Raw genomic sequence first — 17,532 nt, 5'->3', positions numbered from 1 at the left:
TATTACATTGCTCTGGGCACACTGGAGGAGGAGCGAGATGTACGTGTGTGAACATAAAAACAAATAATAACAATCACAGGGGTGTTGGAAGGAAGGAAGGCGCAGCAAAAGAAGTAGATCAGTACAGATTAGGAGAGGAGAGCTGGTCTCGTGGTAGCAAGCATGGCTTGTCCCCTTAGCTAAGCAGGGTCTGCCCTGGTTGCATTTGAATGGGAGATTTGATGTGTGAGCACTGCAAGATTATATTCCTCTTAGGGGATGATGGGGCCACTCTGGGAAGCGCATCTAGGCTCCAAGTTCCCTCCCTGGCAGCATCTCCAAGATAGCAGGGCTGAGAGAGAGATTCCTGCCTGCAACCTTGGAGAAGCCGCTGCCAGTCTGTGAAGACAACACTGAGCTAGATAGACCGATGGTCTGACTCAGTATGCGGCAGCTTCTAAGAGAGGAGAGCTGGTCCGGTGGGAGCAAGCATGTGTTGTCCCCTTAGCTAAGCAGGGTCTGCCCTGGTTGCCTTTGAAAGGGAGACTTGATGTTTGAGCACTGGAAGAGATTCCCCTTCAGGGGATGGATGGAGCCGCTCTGGGAAGAGCATCTAGGTTCCAAGTTCCCTCCCTAGCAGCATCTCCAAGACAGGGTTGTACTTGTAACGTGTAAAAAGGCAAGAAGTCTCACCAGCTCAGATAGCCCCGAAGGCCTGGCTGAAAAGGCCAGGCGGGAAGCAAGTGTCCAGCAAACCTTTGCTCCCTAGGAATGGAAGAAAAAAGAGATGATGCTACTCATGAAAATTGGCGACGACGTCAAGTGTGAGGCGCGGCTGGAGGAACAGCGGCGGAAGAGCAAGGAGGACAAGCTGAAAAGGGTGAGCGGAAGCACCAAGGAGAGCCGGAAGGGGCCCCTTGGCTAAGCAGGGCCTGTCTTGGTTTGCATTTGGATGGGAGACAACGTGTGAGCACGGAAAGATCTTCCCCTTAGGGGATAATGGGGCCGTAGGGCAGTGGGAGACCAGCTGCCTTGCACGCAAAAGGTTTGGGTTCACTCCCTGGCAGCATCTCCAGGGCATTTTTCACGCAATAGGCTTTACTCACAGTTTACTGCGAGTTTCAAGGTGCCCCCCCCCCGCCAAAAAAAACCCAACACAGGTGAAAAGTGGATTTTTTAACCCTGGCTACACATAATGAAAAACCCAAACTGTGTGTGGAGTGCTCCCTGATAGCTCACAGGGACTTTGGGGTATCTCTGGCCGATATGTGAACGATGCGGGTGTGAAAAATGCCCTGGTGGGGCTGGGAGAGACTCCTGCCTGAAAACTGTGACGGATGCTGCCGCTCAGTGCCGACAGCCCTGAGCTCGACGGACCAAGGGTCTGACTCTGCAGCATCACCCTTGGGGCCGGGGTTCAGTGGCAGAACATCTGCTCTGCATGTAGCCAATCCTGAGCCGGGCGCTGGGCCAATGGTCTATGTCCCTCGGGTCCGTTCTGACACCAGGCCTGCTCAACTTAGGCCACCCGCCAGCTTGTTTCTGGACTACAACTCCCATCACCCCCCAGCCACAGTGGCCCATAGCCAGGGATGATGGGAATTGTAGGCCAACATCAGCAGGAGGGCCGAAGTCCAGCAACCCTGCGTTACATCCTGCAGAAACAAAACATGTTGGAGAAGAAGATGGCATACCACCTGAAAAAACTGCAGCAGAGGTTCCCGAAGGAAGGCTTCCTGCCCCCGGAAAGGATGTTCTCCGCAGACGCCCCCGAAGAGCAGGAGGTGAAAAAGAAAGGTACTGGCGCTGGGATTGGAGCTGTGCCTCCCTTCCTCTCCCTCCAGGCCCCTCTCTGCCCTGGGACCCTGCCCAACTGCCTTGCACTCCCCAAAGCACCTTTTTTATCTGCTACTTTTCACCCCCCCCAAAAAAAAGTTCTCAAAGCAAAAAAAGCACAGAAAAAGAAAAGACAGAGGCTTCTCCTGTCCCCCAAAGGGCTCACGGTCTAAAAGGAAACACCAAGGGAGACACCAGCAGCAGCCACTGGAGGGAAGCTGTGCTGGGGATGGATAGGGCCAGTTGCTCTCCCCCTGCTAAAGAAAAGAGAGTCGCCACTTGAAAAGGGGCCTCCTTGCCTCATTAGCAGTTTCTGTCCGCCCTTTGCTGTTCTACCAACCTTGGCTTGGATCTAGATCAAAATTAATTTGTGTCGGTTTCCATAGACTACTTAGTTCTATTCCTATTGCTACAAATATCATATACTGCTTTTCAACAAAAGAGCTCTAAGTGGTTTACACAGAAAAATAAATAAGACAGTTTCCAGTCCTCAAGGAAGTCATAAATGGAAAGGAAATATAAGGTAGACACCAGCAACAGACACTGGAGGGATGCTGTGCTGGGGCTGGATAGGGCCAGTTGCTCTTTCTCTGCTAAAAATAAAGAGAATCACAGCTTTAAAAGGGGCATCTTTGTTCATATTTCAAACCCCCCCCCTTAGATCTCACCTTTTCCATATTTGGTACAGCTCCTTTGCCCCTGATACTGCACAGTTGTTCATTACGCCCAAGTGTGTGGAATATCCATAATTGTAATAGTCTGTCTCCACACACACAGCCTTGCCACTTTCCTCCATTCTCTCCTGTGTTGAATTTTACTATATTTATCTGGATTGAAAGACAACTCTGAATTTAAGACAATTCCCTTTAAAAAGGGTTTATACTTGTACTTACTCGAAAGGAGGAGGAATCTGAATTTAAGACGGCCCCCCAATTTCTAACATCGAAGAACTTGGGGGCAACCTAGTCTTGAATTCAGGTAACTACAGTACATTATAAGCTCCTTTGGGAACAGACTTTTCCTGTTGTACTTTAAAGGGACAATACCATTATATGAAATTTAAAAAAAAATATTTTGGGGACCTCTCTCTGATTTCAGCAGGCATTGCTCATGCATATTAAAACCTACCTGACCACCCAGAAGAGGGGTTAAAAAAGGAAAGCCCAGATTTTCCAGAGGCTGAATTCAGTGGCAAAAAGCAAACCCGGTGACTCTTCTGTCTAGGTGCAGACGCATTCTTGAAGCAGATGCCCGCCTCTTCGAGAAGCTGACTGCATTTTTATTCTTAAAGGTTCCTTGCCCAAGAAAGGGTTGTCAGACAGTAATAAGTCGGTAGACCTGGAAAAGAAGTCCATCGCCTCTGACGACAAAGGATTGGAGCTCCCAAAAGGTAAATGTTGGTTTTGTGATGTTAGAAGGGGAAGTGACTGTTTCCTGTCCGGCCTCTGTAGGAAAAACCCCAGTGAAGGGGAGCCCAGCACTGCATGAGGCAGGCAGTTCCACTGTCCAACAGTGTCCATTGTCCAACCCTAACCCTAAATCTGCCTCCTTGTCACGTTAACTCACTGGCTCCAATCCTGTCCTCCATTCCTTTCCTTCTGTATGGAGCACCTCATCCTCCACACCGCTTTAGGGCGGAATCAGTCCTAGATGTTGTGGCAGCAGTGACATTTTTTCCTCCTCATCCTCTGTGCCCCACAGATGGCATCACCAGACCTGGGGGCCCTGGCAAAGGACGGACTCATTCCAAACCATCGCTTGCGACCCTGACAGCTCAGGGAAGCTTGGAGCCCCTCGGAAGCAAATCCACAGAGTCTGTGGAGGTAAGACCTTCGCGGGGCGGGAAAATTGGCGGTTGACTTGCACAGGGAGATCACTTGGTCCCCAATGGCCAGAAGGGCAGCCCCCTGTCACCAAAAAGTGGATTTTTTTTACCCTGGCTAAAAGCCGGGTGTAAAGATCTTCCAGGGCAGCTACGAGCTGTAGGACTACTTGCCAGTAGCTTAAAGGACTTTTGTGGTGGGGTGGGCTGGACTTTCCCAGAAGAAGAGAGGGTCCATTTAGCTCTCACAACTCAAACCTGGGGCGAGGTTGTAGCCATGAGAGCTAAACAGAACCTTCATGCTCAGGAGCAGTATACTTCTGAGTTCCGGTTCCGGAGGTGTAAGCCAGAAGGGGAGGGCTGCTGTCACTTGGCCACTGTTAAGAAAAGGATGCTGGGGCAGAGAGACCCACCTTGGCCCCCCACAAGGACTCTTCCAAAGTTCTCAGAGGAAGATTTTCAGCCAGCTTACAATCTAGTTTGCACCTCTTTCTCCCATCATGTCTTTGTGGGCCATTTGTGTCTTCTAGCCAGCAACTGTGGCAAGCTCAAGAGATCTGAGAAAGGAAAACTGGGATTCAGAACAAGGTAAGACTCTGTGGGGCCTTCACGTCCTTCCTAGACAAAGATGTCTGCATCCCTGGTTGGAATTTTGAGAACGTCCATAGGTTTCAAGTCCCAGAGCATAGCCTAAGGGCAAGCGAGACAGCCACCTTGCTGAAGCTAAGTAGGTCTCGATGTGGTCGATGCCTGGATGGGAGACCCGTGTATGCCACCTTTGGGGATGGGGCAGAAGCTCAGTGGTCGAGGATCTGCCTTGCCTGCAGAAGGTCCCAGGTTCAATCCCTGGGAACATCTCCAGATGGCGGCTGGGTGAGACTCCTTCTAGGAACATTGGAGAAGCTGCTGCCAGTCAGGGTAGACAATTATCAGCTAGGTGGACTGACCTTCTGAATCAGTCTAAGGCAGCTCTCTATGTTCATCCCAAGTGCTTATGGGTGCTGCTGAGGGAGCCATGCTCAATCACCATGTGCTGCTCCACGGTCTGCTCTTTTTCCCTGATCCAAATATTCACAATCTCCATATTTGTTCAGCAGAACACATCTGGTATAAGACTCATACTGCCCCCAATTATTTTCATCACAGGTTTGTGCTTTCTCCTTTTTCTCTTGCTGTGTCCCAAGCTAATAAGCAATGCTCTTTTTCTTCTCTTATTCATAAATCTTTCCCCCTAAATATCTTTTCCCTATATGAACTTCACACTGTTAGCCACCTCCTCGTTTCTCTTTCTGTTCCTCCTCCCTCTTCCTCCCTTCTCTTTCTCTTCCACCTCCCGCTTCCTCCGTTCTCCTCCTCCTCTCTTCCTCCCTTCTCTTCCTTCTCCTCCTCCTTTCTCTTTCTACGCCTCCTCCATCCTCATCCTTTCTTCTCCACTTCTCTTTCCTTGGCTTTCTCCCCCCCACCTCCTTCTCCCTCTCTCTCCATTCTCCCCCTCCTCCCTCTTACTCCTTTCTCTTTCTCCTCCCCCCTCTTCCTTCTCTCTCATTGGTCTCCGTTCTCCTCCACCTCCCTCTTCCTCCGTTCTCCTCCTGCTCCCTCTTATTCCTTTCTCTTTCTTCTCCTACTCCCTCCTTCTCCTCCTTTCTCCTCCACCTCCCTCTTCCTCCGTTCTCCTCCTGCTCCCTCTTATTCCTTTCTCTTTCTTCTCCTACTCCCTCCTTCTCCTCCTTTCTCCTCCACCTCCCTCTTCCTCCATTCTCCTCCTACTTCCTGTTACTCCCTTCTCTTTCTCCTCCTCCTCCCTCCTTGGCCTCCTTTCTCTTCCTCCTCCCTCTTCCTTCTCCTCCTTTCTCCTCCACCTCTCTCTCCCTCCATTCTCCTCCCTCTTACTCCTTTCTCTTTCTCCTCCTTTTATTCCTCCCTCCTCCTACTCTCTCTCCTTGGCCTCCTTTCTCCTCCTCCACCACTGGCTGACATCTAGACTACCTTTGCACCGATATGGGACACATTTTGGTGATATGTAGGTGCCATGTAAACACATCCCCATCATCTCTCACAGGAGACACATTACAGATTCAAGCAGTAAAAATGGCAGCGCAGCCATTCTTTTAGCCTCTTCTCGTTTTCTTAAGTCCTCCTAGCCCTGACTTTCCTCTTGTCCTCTGCTGCAGGTGATTCCATCCCTCCAGTGGGCAAAGTCTCCTTCGCCTCGACCAAGGAGATTGTTTTGATGGGCAGCAACGAGAATCAGGTGGTAGGCCTCGGGTCTGGTGGAAGAAACAGCCGCCCCCCAAAGCCACAGGCTCTGCCTCGGGGGGATACATCAGCATGGATGGGGGCGAATCGGCTGTGGATGGCAGCAAGGCTTCCTGCGGCGGACCTGGCAGATGCAGGAGCAAAACGTCCTGCTGTGGCTCCGGCGGGTGCGGGAGCAATAACAGCAAAGCGAATGGCGGCTATGACTCCAGTGGCAGCAGCAGGCACGGCGGCACCAGCAAGGACACCTTCTTGTCTGGTAGGTCTTGCTCCTTGATGAAGAGACCCCTCTTGGCAGCTTTGAAGGAGCCCATAGCGCAGGAGCTGAGCATGTGCCTTGCATGCATGAGGCCCGGAATCCAATCCCCCGAAGCCTTGCTAGTTAAACGATCAGGTCAAGGCTGGCCCGACCACTAGGCAGGCCTAGGTGGTCGCCTAGGACAGCAGTTCTTGCGGAGTCCCTGAACCCGACAGCAAACAATGGTCTTTTTACCAAATGGGTTTAATCCTGTCCGCTCACCATCAATCAGAATGAACTCACCAACAAACCCTGAGGAAAGGACATCTATGATATATGTGAGTTCACTGGCAGTTTGGACAATAAAATCATTTAGCCCTATTGCGTGTTATCTAACTCAGGTAATACTGTATTTACCTGAATCCAAGAACAGGTTTCCCCCCCAAGTTCTTCCATTCAGGGGGCTATCTTAAATTCAGATTCTTCTTTCTTTTGGGTAAATACAGGTATAACTTTTTTTTTTCTCCAAGTGGGTTGTCCAAAACCCTCGATTCAGTCTTTGATTTGGGTAAATATGGCTACTGCATGAAATCACCCAATGTTCAGAACAGGAAAGGGCCACATTTGAACTGGGCCAGTCTTTCAACTCACATGCATTCTGTACCTGCAATGCTCCCGTGATAACACGACGGGTGCCCATACGCCTTTCCCCTTTTTATTCTAGGAGCAGATCAGTCTCACCAGATGGCAGCAAAAACCTCCACCAAAACAACCACGTCCTCGGCCATTTCCCAGCAGACCACCAGTGAGCGCTCCGGCAAAGCGAAGCAGAAGAAGCGAGCCACCTTAATGGTATGGACTTCGAAACGTGCAGCTGGGGATAGTTTCACTTCGCTGCAGAGCGTCTTAGCTGGGATCCAGCTTCCAGCTGGGTCATATCAGCCAAACTTCTTAAACTTTTGATTGGGGTAAAGCAAACCTGGGCTCTAGCAGATCAGAATCCAAGCCCTTAAAAACAGCCCCACCTGGGCATGTGGCACTGCACAAGAAATGAGAGGATAGGCCCCTGCCTGGAGCAGCTTCCAATCTATAATTCAAACCCAGGGAGGAGCGAAATGGAAGCAGAGCAGAAGTACAAAACAGTTGTGTGTTCTCTGCCTTAGTCACAGTAGAGCAGGTCTGGGGATGATGGGAGTTGTAGTCCAAAACAGCTGGGGGGAGGGCTAAGTTGAGCAGGCCTGCAGTAGAGCCAGGGTTCCCAGCCTTACTTAACAACTGTATCCCCCTACTGTCACAAACCAGGCTAAGTTACTCATGAGTAATACCATTGAAATTGATAGGAGAAGTAAATTTGTCCCGTGAATTTCAGTAAAATGGCTTAGGAGTAACTTGGTCTGGACACAAGCCAATGACTGGAGTAGTTCGTCCTATAAGTGTAACATTTAAATGTGTGTAGATACACATACATTTATTTATCATATTTCTATAGCGCCTCATATGTACATCTCTTATATACATAAGATGCAAATGTATATCCTTATATACATAAGAACACCAATTTACATGTCAAGAGTTAGGGAGACAGGCTACTCCAGTGACCGGCTTACATCCAGACCAAGTGTGCTAACTTTCTGAAGCCTGTCAGTCAGGCTGAGGGGAGGGGCATGCTGAGCTTCAGTATGAAGCCAGCCAATCGGAAGCAGAGGAGGAGGATCTCCTTCTGTCAGGCTGAGGAGAGGAGTCTGCTGAGCTTCAATATGAAGCCAGCCAATCAGAAATGGGGGTGGGGGTCTTCACCCTCCTCTTCTGTAGTGGACACGTTGGCGTCAAGCTGGTGATCCTCAGATGGGAAGGCAGGGAGGCTCTGAGTAGCCCCTGGGAGTCCTTAAAATACCTGTAGAGGTACTAGTCTCACCTGCGGGGAACCCCTACAGCAGAGGACAGGTTGTGACAAAGGCATCTCAGGAAAACAAATCTCCTTTTCAGTTTTGCCAGAGCGAGGCAGAAAGTCAACCGAAAGATAGGAGCTCAAGCAAGAAGAGACGGGTCGAGAAGGGGAAGGCAGGTGTGACCTGGATGGATTTACACACCTCCCCCCACCTTGGAGGGTGCCCACAGCCCCAACTCCTGAATGCTAGCATTCTCCTTCTCCCTGGATCAGGGGCCAGCCTGGAGCACCTTCCTTATGAGGCAAGGCTACAACTCCTGGGGCTTTATACTTGAGTAAAAAGGCAACCAAAGGGAGACAAGATATAGAAGCCTATAAAATGATGCATGGTGTTGAGAGTGGCTGGGGAGAAGTTCTTCTCCCTCTTGCACAAAACTAGAACCAGGGGTTGTCCCATGAAATGGGTTGCCAGGAAATTTAGGACTGACAGAAGGAAGTCCTTTTTCATATGGGGCAGAATTAATCGGTGGAATGCTCTGCCACGGGTGTGGCGATGGCCACCAGCTTGGGCAGCTTGAAGCTCAGCCACCTGGCTCAGATACATTCATGGAGGATAGTGAGGGCACTTTTGATGTCTACCCACTATGCAGTTTTATCTGGCCAAGCGAATGATTCCAACGTTTGGAATCCAGCCACCCACAACAGGGCTGTCAGTGGCTACTAGCCCTGATGGATAGAGGCCACCTCCAAACTCAGAGGCACGATGCTTCCGAATCCCAGTTTCAGGGGAGCAACGGCAGGAGAGAAGGCATGCCTTCCTCTCTTGCTTGCGGGCTTCGCAGAGGAGGCATCCGGTGGGCCACTGTGGGAAAGAGGATGCTGGACGAGATGGGCTTCCTTGGGCCTGACCCGGCAGGGCTGTTCTTGTGTTCCAGAGCACCCAACCTCAACATCACAGGACAACGAGGATTCTGAGTCCTCTTACTCTGCATACCTGCAGCGGCTGCTTTCTAACTCGTAAGTGCTTCCACCGTCATTGGATTCTAACAGCAGGCTGGGAAAAGCCAGCCCCTGAGGTTCTGTCACACGCAAGTGTGACCAAGAGACAAAATTCAGGGCGGGACAACGCCAATGAAGGGGTGGGGTCGTGCTCACTGGAGCCAGCTTGATTCTCAGTGACCAGAGGTTGCAAGAAGGCAGTGTAGCCTCCTTCACCCGACTCCTGTCTCCGAAGGTGCTGCTGGGCGTTCTCCTATATGTAACTGAAAAGCTGCCCTTCTTTCCTCTGGGGAAAACGTGGAAAGTTGTACTTGCCAGGATTGAGAAAAAAGTGGCACGTAGGAAGCTGGCTTATACCAAGCTGTGGTTATTTAAAATAGTTAAACCCCACCCCCTCCTATGCAATACTACTCAGGACGGCTCACAACAGTTAAAAAAAATAAAAGTAATATAAAATTTAACACAATAAAACACAATGTAGAATTGATTGATTGATAAAGTGCCATCAAGTCGGTGTCGACCTTTAGCAACCATAGAGATAGATTTTCTGCAGGATAGTCTATCATCAACTTGGCCTTTCAGGTCTCTCAGTGGTGCCTTCATGGCTGTTGTAATCGAGTCCATCCACCTGGCTGCAGCTTGTCCTCTTCTTCCCTTCCCTTCAACCTTTCCCAGCATTATGGACTTCTCAAGGGAGCTGGACTTTGAAGGAACAAGATAGAAAAGTATTGATGCTTTTGAACTTTGGTGCTGGAGAAGAGTTTTGAAAAGGACAAAAACCATGGACAGCCAGGAAAACAAACAAATAGGACCACAGAACAAATCAATCCAGAATTTTCACTTGAGCCACAAATGACCAGGCTCAAACTATCCTACTTTGGACACATGATGCATAGACCCAGCTCCCTTGAGAAGTCCATAATGCTGGGGAAAGTTGAAGGCAAGAGAAGAAGAGGACGGCCAGCAGCCAGGTGGATGGACTTGATGACGACAGCCATGAAGGCACCACTGAGAGACCTTCAAGGCCAAGTGGAAGACAGATCATCCCGGAGAGGATCTGTCTATGTAGTCGCTAAGAGGCGAAACCGACTTGACGGCACTCAATCAATCAATCATTTGACCCAGCCAAAGACAAACAAGCTCCTACAAGGCAGTGGGCCAGCAATCACACATCTGATCTCCAGAGAGAGAGTCTTTACTTTACCCACAAGATATTTCCAACCTTCAGCTAACTCGCAGCTGTCTCTTGGCTTTTTTCAGTTGCTGGTTGCCATGTCCTCACACTCACACACATGCTCACCCCCTCCTCAGCTGGAAGGGCGTCCCTTTGCCCAAGCTCTGACAGGTGTCTTATCCTAATACACAGAGAGATAACCACCAGCTATCTCCTAAGCACGAACTCCTGTTGAGGAAACACTGGCCAACTTGCCTGGGCTATTCACCGACAACCTCCCTAATAAAATAAATGTCCGGGCAGTTGTATTACAATATCTTTGGATGGTTGACGTCTCTTTTATGACAGTTCACAGTCCTCAAAAAGAATTGCTGCTGACCACATACCTCTTGGGGTCATCCGACACGGGGTCATCCGACACGGGGTCATCTGACACGGGTTGACTGGAAACCATGGGGTTCCTGGGAGTTTGGGAACAAGCAGCCTTGCTAGTTCTTTGCTTTATTTGATGCTGTGGATTGAGCTCTAGGATACAGAAAAGAAGACACGAATTAAATCAGAGCTAGTATGTCAACAGACGTTCGCTTCTATGTTTTGCTTCCAGAGACCAATCGGCAATTCGAGAAAGTCTGAAAGGAAAAGTACGTATCACTGTTGTTACGAATACAAAACATGACAAATATTTATATACCGCTTTTCAACAAAAGTTTACCAAAATGGTTCACACAGAAATGAAGAAAGTAAATATAAATAAAGCGGTTGCCTGTCCCCAAAGGGCTCACCGTCTGAAAAGAAACATAAGATAGACACCAGCAACAGCCACTGGAGGGATGCTGTGCTGGGGACGGATAGGGCCAGTTGCTCTCTCCCTGCTCATTAAAGAGTTACGTGGAGCTATTGATGCGCTTTAAGGCGGCTAGCTGAATGGGGGCTGTAGGCCACCCAGTTGTTAGAACCTGTGTTCCCTGTAACAAGGATGCCAAGATTTTGCTGACTAGAATTCCCATCATCAGACCCCTGTTTCCCCGTCTCATTTCTGTACTAGGTTTCTGCTCCTGAGCTGAACGGCATAATCCAAAACATCATGACCTGGGTGGTGTCGGCGGTCACCAGCATCCTCTACCCAGCCCTCACGAAATTCGAAGAGCGGGTCAGGACGAGAGTGTACACCATCTCCGAGGAGTCCGGGCTCTCCTCGGACAACTCCAGCAGCTGCAGCACCTGCAACGAAGACCTCTACGAGACCTGTGGAAGCCTCCCTTCCGGGTCCACCCGGAAGGTCAGCTTCACCGACACGAGCATCAAGCCAACAACCATGAGTATTCCGAGCGAGTTCCGGAGCATCAGCGGGAAGCCCACCTCCCTCCTCTCCTCCAAGTCGTCCTTCACCTCCTTCACGAAGAGCACCCACATGTCTCTGGACAGCGACGCCCTCAAAGGGAAAATCAAGAGGGGCAAAACAGCTGTATATCTGTCCCCCTCCAAGTACAGCGGGCTTTTCTCCACCACCTCCAGCATGCGGAGCTCCAAGTCGGACAGCCACATCTCCCAGTTGCAAAAGGACGCTGCCGGTGCATCCGAGAAGCCACCCATTCCGCACCACGGCAAATGCAAACGCAGATCAAAAGGGCTGCTCCCCAAAACAGAGGCAAACACCACCGATACTGAAGGGGTGCCCTTTGGAGGAGGGGAGCACAAGCTCCCGCATGGTCCCCAGGAGCCATGTGAACCCATCAGCTTGCGAGACCTCAAGTGTGTCTTTGCCGACTTGAAGTCTCACCTCACCCAAATTACTGCCATTATTCTTGATGACATTTTCAAAAGGATCTTAGGCGATCTGGGCTTCCCAACTTGCTCTGTATCCATCAGCATGGAGGTCCTGCTGGAATCCATCTCAGAAAGCCTCCTCGGAAGCCATCCCGGAGGTCCACCCGATAGTGGTTCAGTCTCGAGGATCGCCAGTTTTGTGGCCAATGACATTGTTGAGAGCGTGCTCTGTAAGCTGCACTCTGCCACTCAGAAGAAATACTCTGAAACTGTCTCGAGGGAGGACTTCTCTGCAGGGTGCAAGGGAGTGGTGGCTAGCGGAAAGCATGGCGTCCCGGATCCGGCCTTCTGGAGAACCCGGATGCCCTTGTCCTTGGAGACTGTGTACGGGATTGCTGAGGAGATTGTTCACATTGTCATCGATAAGCTGAAGGTGTTTGCAACGTCCAGCCAAACGAAACTATCCCAGTTTGAACTGTGTGCCAAAATCAAAGCCATTGGCATACCTCTGGAACAGCTCTATGCGGCCATCCCACCGCACACTGTCGAATCTGAAGCGGCAACTGCGATCGTGAAGGACACAATCCGCAAAATTGTTTCCAAGACCATTGCTTCTTCGGAGACCAACATTCTCCAGTATGCAGAAGAGATTATCAGCAGCATCATGAACTTCATCCAGAGGCGGGCGAGTCAGGAGGGAATCCTTCCAAGACGAGAGAGCTCGATTATCCTTCAGCTGGTTAATGATGTATTTAATGACTTAAGTTTAGAAAAACTCTGGGGTGCTTCAGCCCCAGCAAAATCCAGAGCTAGTCCTGAGGCACCAGGCGAACTTTCTAGTCATGAAACCTCAAAATCTAGGCCAACTACCGCTGCAGATGAGAAGAGAATGAGGAAGCCCTATCCTCTTGTTCCTGTTCCTGGAATGGTCATTTATTCCGAATCGGAAGTTGAGGGGAAAGAGAAAACTGAACCAGATGGGACCTTCTCCACTGTCAACAAGGAGCGGAGAGTATTAGTCACAGAAAGGTCTCAAGAGAAAGTAAGTTATGGCCTTGAATCCCGGCAAAGAAGCCGGCCTAGTTCAAAATCGTCGCACGAAGAGGGTGAGAAAGGCAGGGAGGCCAAAACGAAGGGATTGGAGAGGACCAAAGGTTCTGTGGAAAATTTTGTTCAGGAAGCCATTCTCTGCTCGATTGAAGGTCAACAAACAGTCCAGTATCCTGCTGACCAAGTGTCAGGGTCAGCTCAAGCAGCTGCCGACGGTGGGTTGACTTTGGAGCAGGCACTGAAAAAAATGGAAGAGGACTTCAAGGAGGGAGAACAATCCTGATCACCCAAATCGTGCGGAATCTCTTGCACGAAATTCTCCAGCATATCTGGACGGAACAACCCATATGGCCGCCAGCTGTGCCGCCTCCTTCTCTTACCCACCTGGGTAAGCACCAACCAAAGCATGCACCAGTCTCCAAGGGGCAGTTCAGTGCCCAGCCTCCCATCTCTGATGCAGAAGTCAGTGCTTTTGCCGGGGAGCTGGTCAAAATAGTCTTCCATAAATTTTCCTGCGCCACCCTAGCGGACTCACACGGCATCCAAGGCAGACGGTCTAGCCTCATTATCACTGATATCTTTTCCTTTCAACTGCCTGTAGAGGGAGGCAAAAGCCATCTAGCAGTGCATTTCAGAGACCCAGAGTTATGTTCAGGACCCCCAACAGAGGACCCCCAGGCTGCGGCTGCTGCCACTACCACCACCACCGAAGGTCTACCCAAGAGCAAACAACCTGAACTTGACAGCTTTCTACCCAAAGGGGAGCTGGTTAGCGATCTGGTGCAGACTTTCATGGCGAAACTAGAAGCGTTCATCACGTCCAAAGTCGAATCCCAGTTTTGCTTGGATGTGCAGAACTTAAAAATGATAACTGGTGCAGATTTCTCCTCCACCATTCACCAAGACCTCAGGCGACTTCTGGCAAGCCAACACAGCAGCCTGCCCAGATACTTGGGAGATATTTTCAATGCGTACAATAATACCATTTTAGCGGAAAAGGAAAAGACAGAGCAGGCCTTGCCCCTGTCTTACCCACACTTTAAAACATATGCACAGGAGGTGGCCAGAACGATGCTGCAAAATCTAAAGCACGGGTTAGACAAGGAAGTGGAGAAAATTTTAATTTCCCCGGTGATATTCGCCAAAAGCATTGCTGCCAGCCAGATCATCAACATGGTCTTAGCTGTGTTTGCTCCTCCGACATCACAGCGTCCCTGTTCACGGCAGGAGAGTGTCCTGGAGAAGCTCTTCCGGAAGAACCCAGCCTACAAGAGAGAAATTCAGAGGCAAATTCACAACATGGTGGAAGGCTTTTAAAATGAAATCTACCAGACCATCCTGTTGGGTTCCTCTGCTCTCTCTGGCCCCGAGAAGTTCCACACACCTGGGGTGGGGGAATCCCGCGTTTCCGATGCAGCTGCCCACGCAACAAAGAAGGATCTCTCCAAGACCGCTGTTCCACCGTCAGATGTGTCTCTGGTTTCCGGTGACTTGGTGGACGTTGTGATTGAGGACCTGGGTTCTAGTCTTGCTGCCGGTATGAAGATGAAGGGAGGGCTCTCGGCCCGACTCTAGTCTCTCCTCTACAACCTATTTCAGAAGACAGTTCAGCCTTTTGTGCATCCAACAGGTCGACATCATCACATCCCTGGCCTGTCAAAAGCTGAAAAAGCCTTTGGCAGGAAAATGGAAGAGCTTGGTGCTAAACAGTTTTCGGATTTGAGGGAGTTTTCCTTGGAGGTTATGGCAAAATACTTAGTAGATAACGTTTTCCACAGGCTGGAGTTGTTTGCAGAAGACAAAATGGAGTCTGAATTGACCCAGAGGGGCAAGCAAGCCCTGCTTGATGGCGGATACCCAGTTCCACCTCACAGTGGCAGCTTGTTTTCCTGGGAACCACCAAATATCCATGGGGCCCTTGGACAGAGAAGTGCAGGGATCAAGGCTGCCAGTTACAGAGAACATACAAGAGTAGCCATGCAAGATTCCCAATATAATATGAGGCTGTGCGCTGAAAAACTGACATGCACCATTCTCAAACTGGTTCAGAAAGACCTGGAACGGGAGATGCTCTCCTGCCAAAACATCCTCCCATACGAAGAAAACGCATCAGTGAATGAAATCGTGAACAATCTCCTCAAGTTTTTGACTGTCCAGATAGCTTTAACGGAAAATGAAATCCAGAAAAGGGTCCTCAAAAGGATTTTTAGGAAAAAAACACCAGGGCAAAAAGGAAGCTCCCCACTCTTGGCACGAGTGGAAGATGTTCTCAATCAGGTTACCCAAAAAATGGTAGACGACCTGGGGCAACTCCCCTCTTTGAATGATTCCGTGTTTTTCAGTTCCGAATCAAAGTCCTCAGCCAGTAATGGTGCAATGGAGACACTCTCTCACGCTCAAGCCAGTGAGGTGGCTGGCGATATTGTAGATGATGTGCTTACTAAGATGTATACAGTTGTGGTAGACACGCTTTTTAGCTCCAGTGAATCCAAGTCAGAAATTGACAGCTCAACCAGCCTATTTTCACCGGACACGGGAAAATCGGATATCCGGAAGCTGACCATGGCAGTCTCTCAACTCCAGCCCCCACCACGGACCTTGGGTGAAGAAATGGTCCAAAACGTTCTGAATAAAATCTCCAGTTTTGCTGCGTCCAATTTGGAAGAGATCCTTCCCTCGACAATGCAAAAACGGAAGCCCCCCATGGCGTTTCAGTATGACCTGCAAGCCGGCGACGGCACCGTCAGCAGGTCCAGAGCATTCTCGGATGATTCGGAAAGCTCACTCATGAGGGTGAATTTGTCCAAGTCCAACTTGACGGTGTACGCCAAAGACGTTGTACGAAGAGTTCTGGGGACCGTCATCGATGACCTCAAAACGGAAGACTACCACAGAACCATTCTGTGGGTCAACACCTTATCATCCGAGCAGATCAATATTGCGAGCGAACTGGTTCATTCAGTCGTGCGAGATCTGCACACGGATGATCCACAGATCTCTCACTTGCATCAACACACTTCCGTGAGGCGCTCTAGAGCAGATGGCCTTCCTTCTACCCAAGTGTTTCTCCAGTTTGAATCAACAACCAAGGACAGCCGGGCAAAACCCAAGTGTCTTTTCTATGATGAATTTAGAGCCTACCTCAAGCAAGTGCTTCCGAAGGAAGGCATCTTGAGAGACATCTTTGAGCGACAGCCACTGACAGATGCAAACATCAATGAAAACCTGAAAATGTTGCAAGTGGCAGAGAATGTGGTCAGTGAGGTGTTCATGAGGGTCCGAGATCTGGAGTCGTCCATCTGCCTCTTGAAGAAAACTGGGGAACTGAGCGAGAGGTTATTCTGCTACAGTTTTAAGCGGGCGGTATCCCCCGGACTTTTTTATAGCGACTCCCAGGCAGAGATTGGCTCGGTTGCAAGAGATATTGTAGCTAGTGTGTTTGAAAATGTGCACAAATGTTTGGCGCACAGTGTGCCTCCTGAAAAAGATGCTTTTCCACTAAAGAAAGATGGGTCTATCTTTAAAGGGTGTATAAGAATCAAGCATCGATTCACCCAACCTGAATTTCCCTTTTACAATATTTCCCTGAAAGGTTCTATGGACATCATCGACAAAATCGCCAAAGAAATTGTGGAGTGCATCATGCTCACTCTGGAGACTTTTGTAGTCCGGCATTTCAGACAGGACTTCAAGTGTAATTTCTTGGAAATAGTGAAATTGCCCATAGAAAGCCTCTCTTTTGCACAGCTGACCCGATCCTTAGATTCCCTCCCAACACAGGCTGGAAACGCAGCAGAAACATTTAGGAATAAGATGTCAGGAACCACACGCAAAGAAGGATTGCCTACTTTAGGATCAGTACACAACTTCCCAGATGCTTCCAAGTTGGGAAGTGCCATCACCAAGGAGTGCATTGAAAATGCGATTCGGCAGGTGCAGATGTTGCACTCTGAATTGAGCGTCTACGCCAACAACGCGGTCAGTGGCATTCTGGAAATCATCAAGCGGACTCTAGACAAGGAGCTGAATCAGAAGGAAGCCCATCTTTTTAGCAGTTCTTCCGAAAGTCTGGTGCTGAGTGAGACCATCAGCGTCATGCTGGATCGTTGCAATGAGAGCCTTACAGAAATCACGTCTGAATTGATGGTGGAGAACCTTCAGCTAGAGATGTCAGGGAGAGGCACCACGAAGGAGAAAACTCTCATTCAGGAACTGGTCACACCACCTGTGGTGAAAACAACATCCAAAAGATACCGGCGGATAGACACGGGGGATCGTTTCCCTCCCATCAACGTCCCAGGAATGGTGATCTATTCGGAAGAAGAGACCGAAATGCAAGATGACGTCCCATCTAAGTTCCCATCGGTGTTTAAGTTCTCTGAGTCGGATGCCCACACTGCATCTGAGAGGTACAAAGGCAGATCTGGCAGCTCATTGGCCCAAAGGTCAAGGCCTCTAGGAAGGCGCAGACAGGACAGAGGTTCGCGTAAGTTCAAGCTAGATCTCCTCGACGATGACTAGCT

General features: G+C 49.8%; 3 protein-coding genes and 1 long non-coding RNA gene across 12 annotated transcripts in view; 3 read left to right on the top strand and 1 right to left on the bottom strand.

The window, feature by feature from the left end:
- The first annotated feature begins 6,856 nt into the window (after positions 1–6,856).
- Positions 6,857–9,029, top strand: LOC128335831 (uncharacterized). Its single transcript, XR_008311728.1, has 3 exons — positions 6,857–6,983; positions 8,118–8,198; positions 8,957–9,029. It is a non-coding gene; the product is annotated as an uncharacterized LOC128335831 (long non-coding RNA).
- A 1,123-nt stretch (positions 9,030–10,152) lies between these two features.
- LOC128336042 (maestro heat-like repeat-containing protein family member 2A) overlaps positions 10,153–17,532 on the bottom strand; it is a 93,058-nt gene continuing 85,678 nt past the window's right edge. For all 9 annotated transcript variants that reach the window (XM_053275159.1, XM_053275165.1, XM_053275162.1 and 6 more), the window contains one exon: positions 10,153–10,717. The gene's annotated coding sequence lies outside the window, so the exon portion shown is untranslated. The remainder of the gene's footprint in view (positions 10,718–17,532) is intronic.
- On the top strand, positions 10,812–13,568 carry LOC128336043 (fibrous sheath-interacting protein 2-like). Its single transcript, XM_053275170.1, has 2 exons — positions 10,812–10,833; positions 11,238–13,568. Exon 2 carries the CDS (start codon positions 11,277–11,279, stop codon positions 13,290–13,292), a length of 2,016 nt encoding a protein of 671 aa, XP_053131145.1. The 5' UTR covers positions 10,812–10,833; positions 11,238–11,276; the 3' UTR covers positions 13,293–13,568.
- The window catches only part of LOC128336123 (fibrous sheath-interacting protein 2-like), a 28,123-nt gene continuing 23,947 nt past the window's right edge, over positions 13,357–17,532 (top strand). The window contains 2 exon segments of the mRNA XM_053275308.1: positions 13,357–13,397; positions 13,561–17,529. Of these exon segments, the coding sequence (XP_053131283.1) occupies positions 13,357–13,397; positions 13,561–17,529 (4,010 nt within the window).

Source organism: Hemicordylus capensis, chromosome 12, assembly GCF_027244095.1.
Source record: "Hemicordylus capensis ecotype Gifberg chromosome 12, rHemCap1.1.pri, whole genome shotgun sequence".
NCBI classification, from domain to species: domain Eukaryota; kingdom Metazoa; phylum Chordata; class Lepidosauria; order Squamata; family Cordylidae; genus Hemicordylus; species Hemicordylus capensis.
The sequence above is the reverse complement of the archived record's forward strand: the minus strand, read 5'-3'. Positions and strand labels throughout refer to the sequence as shown.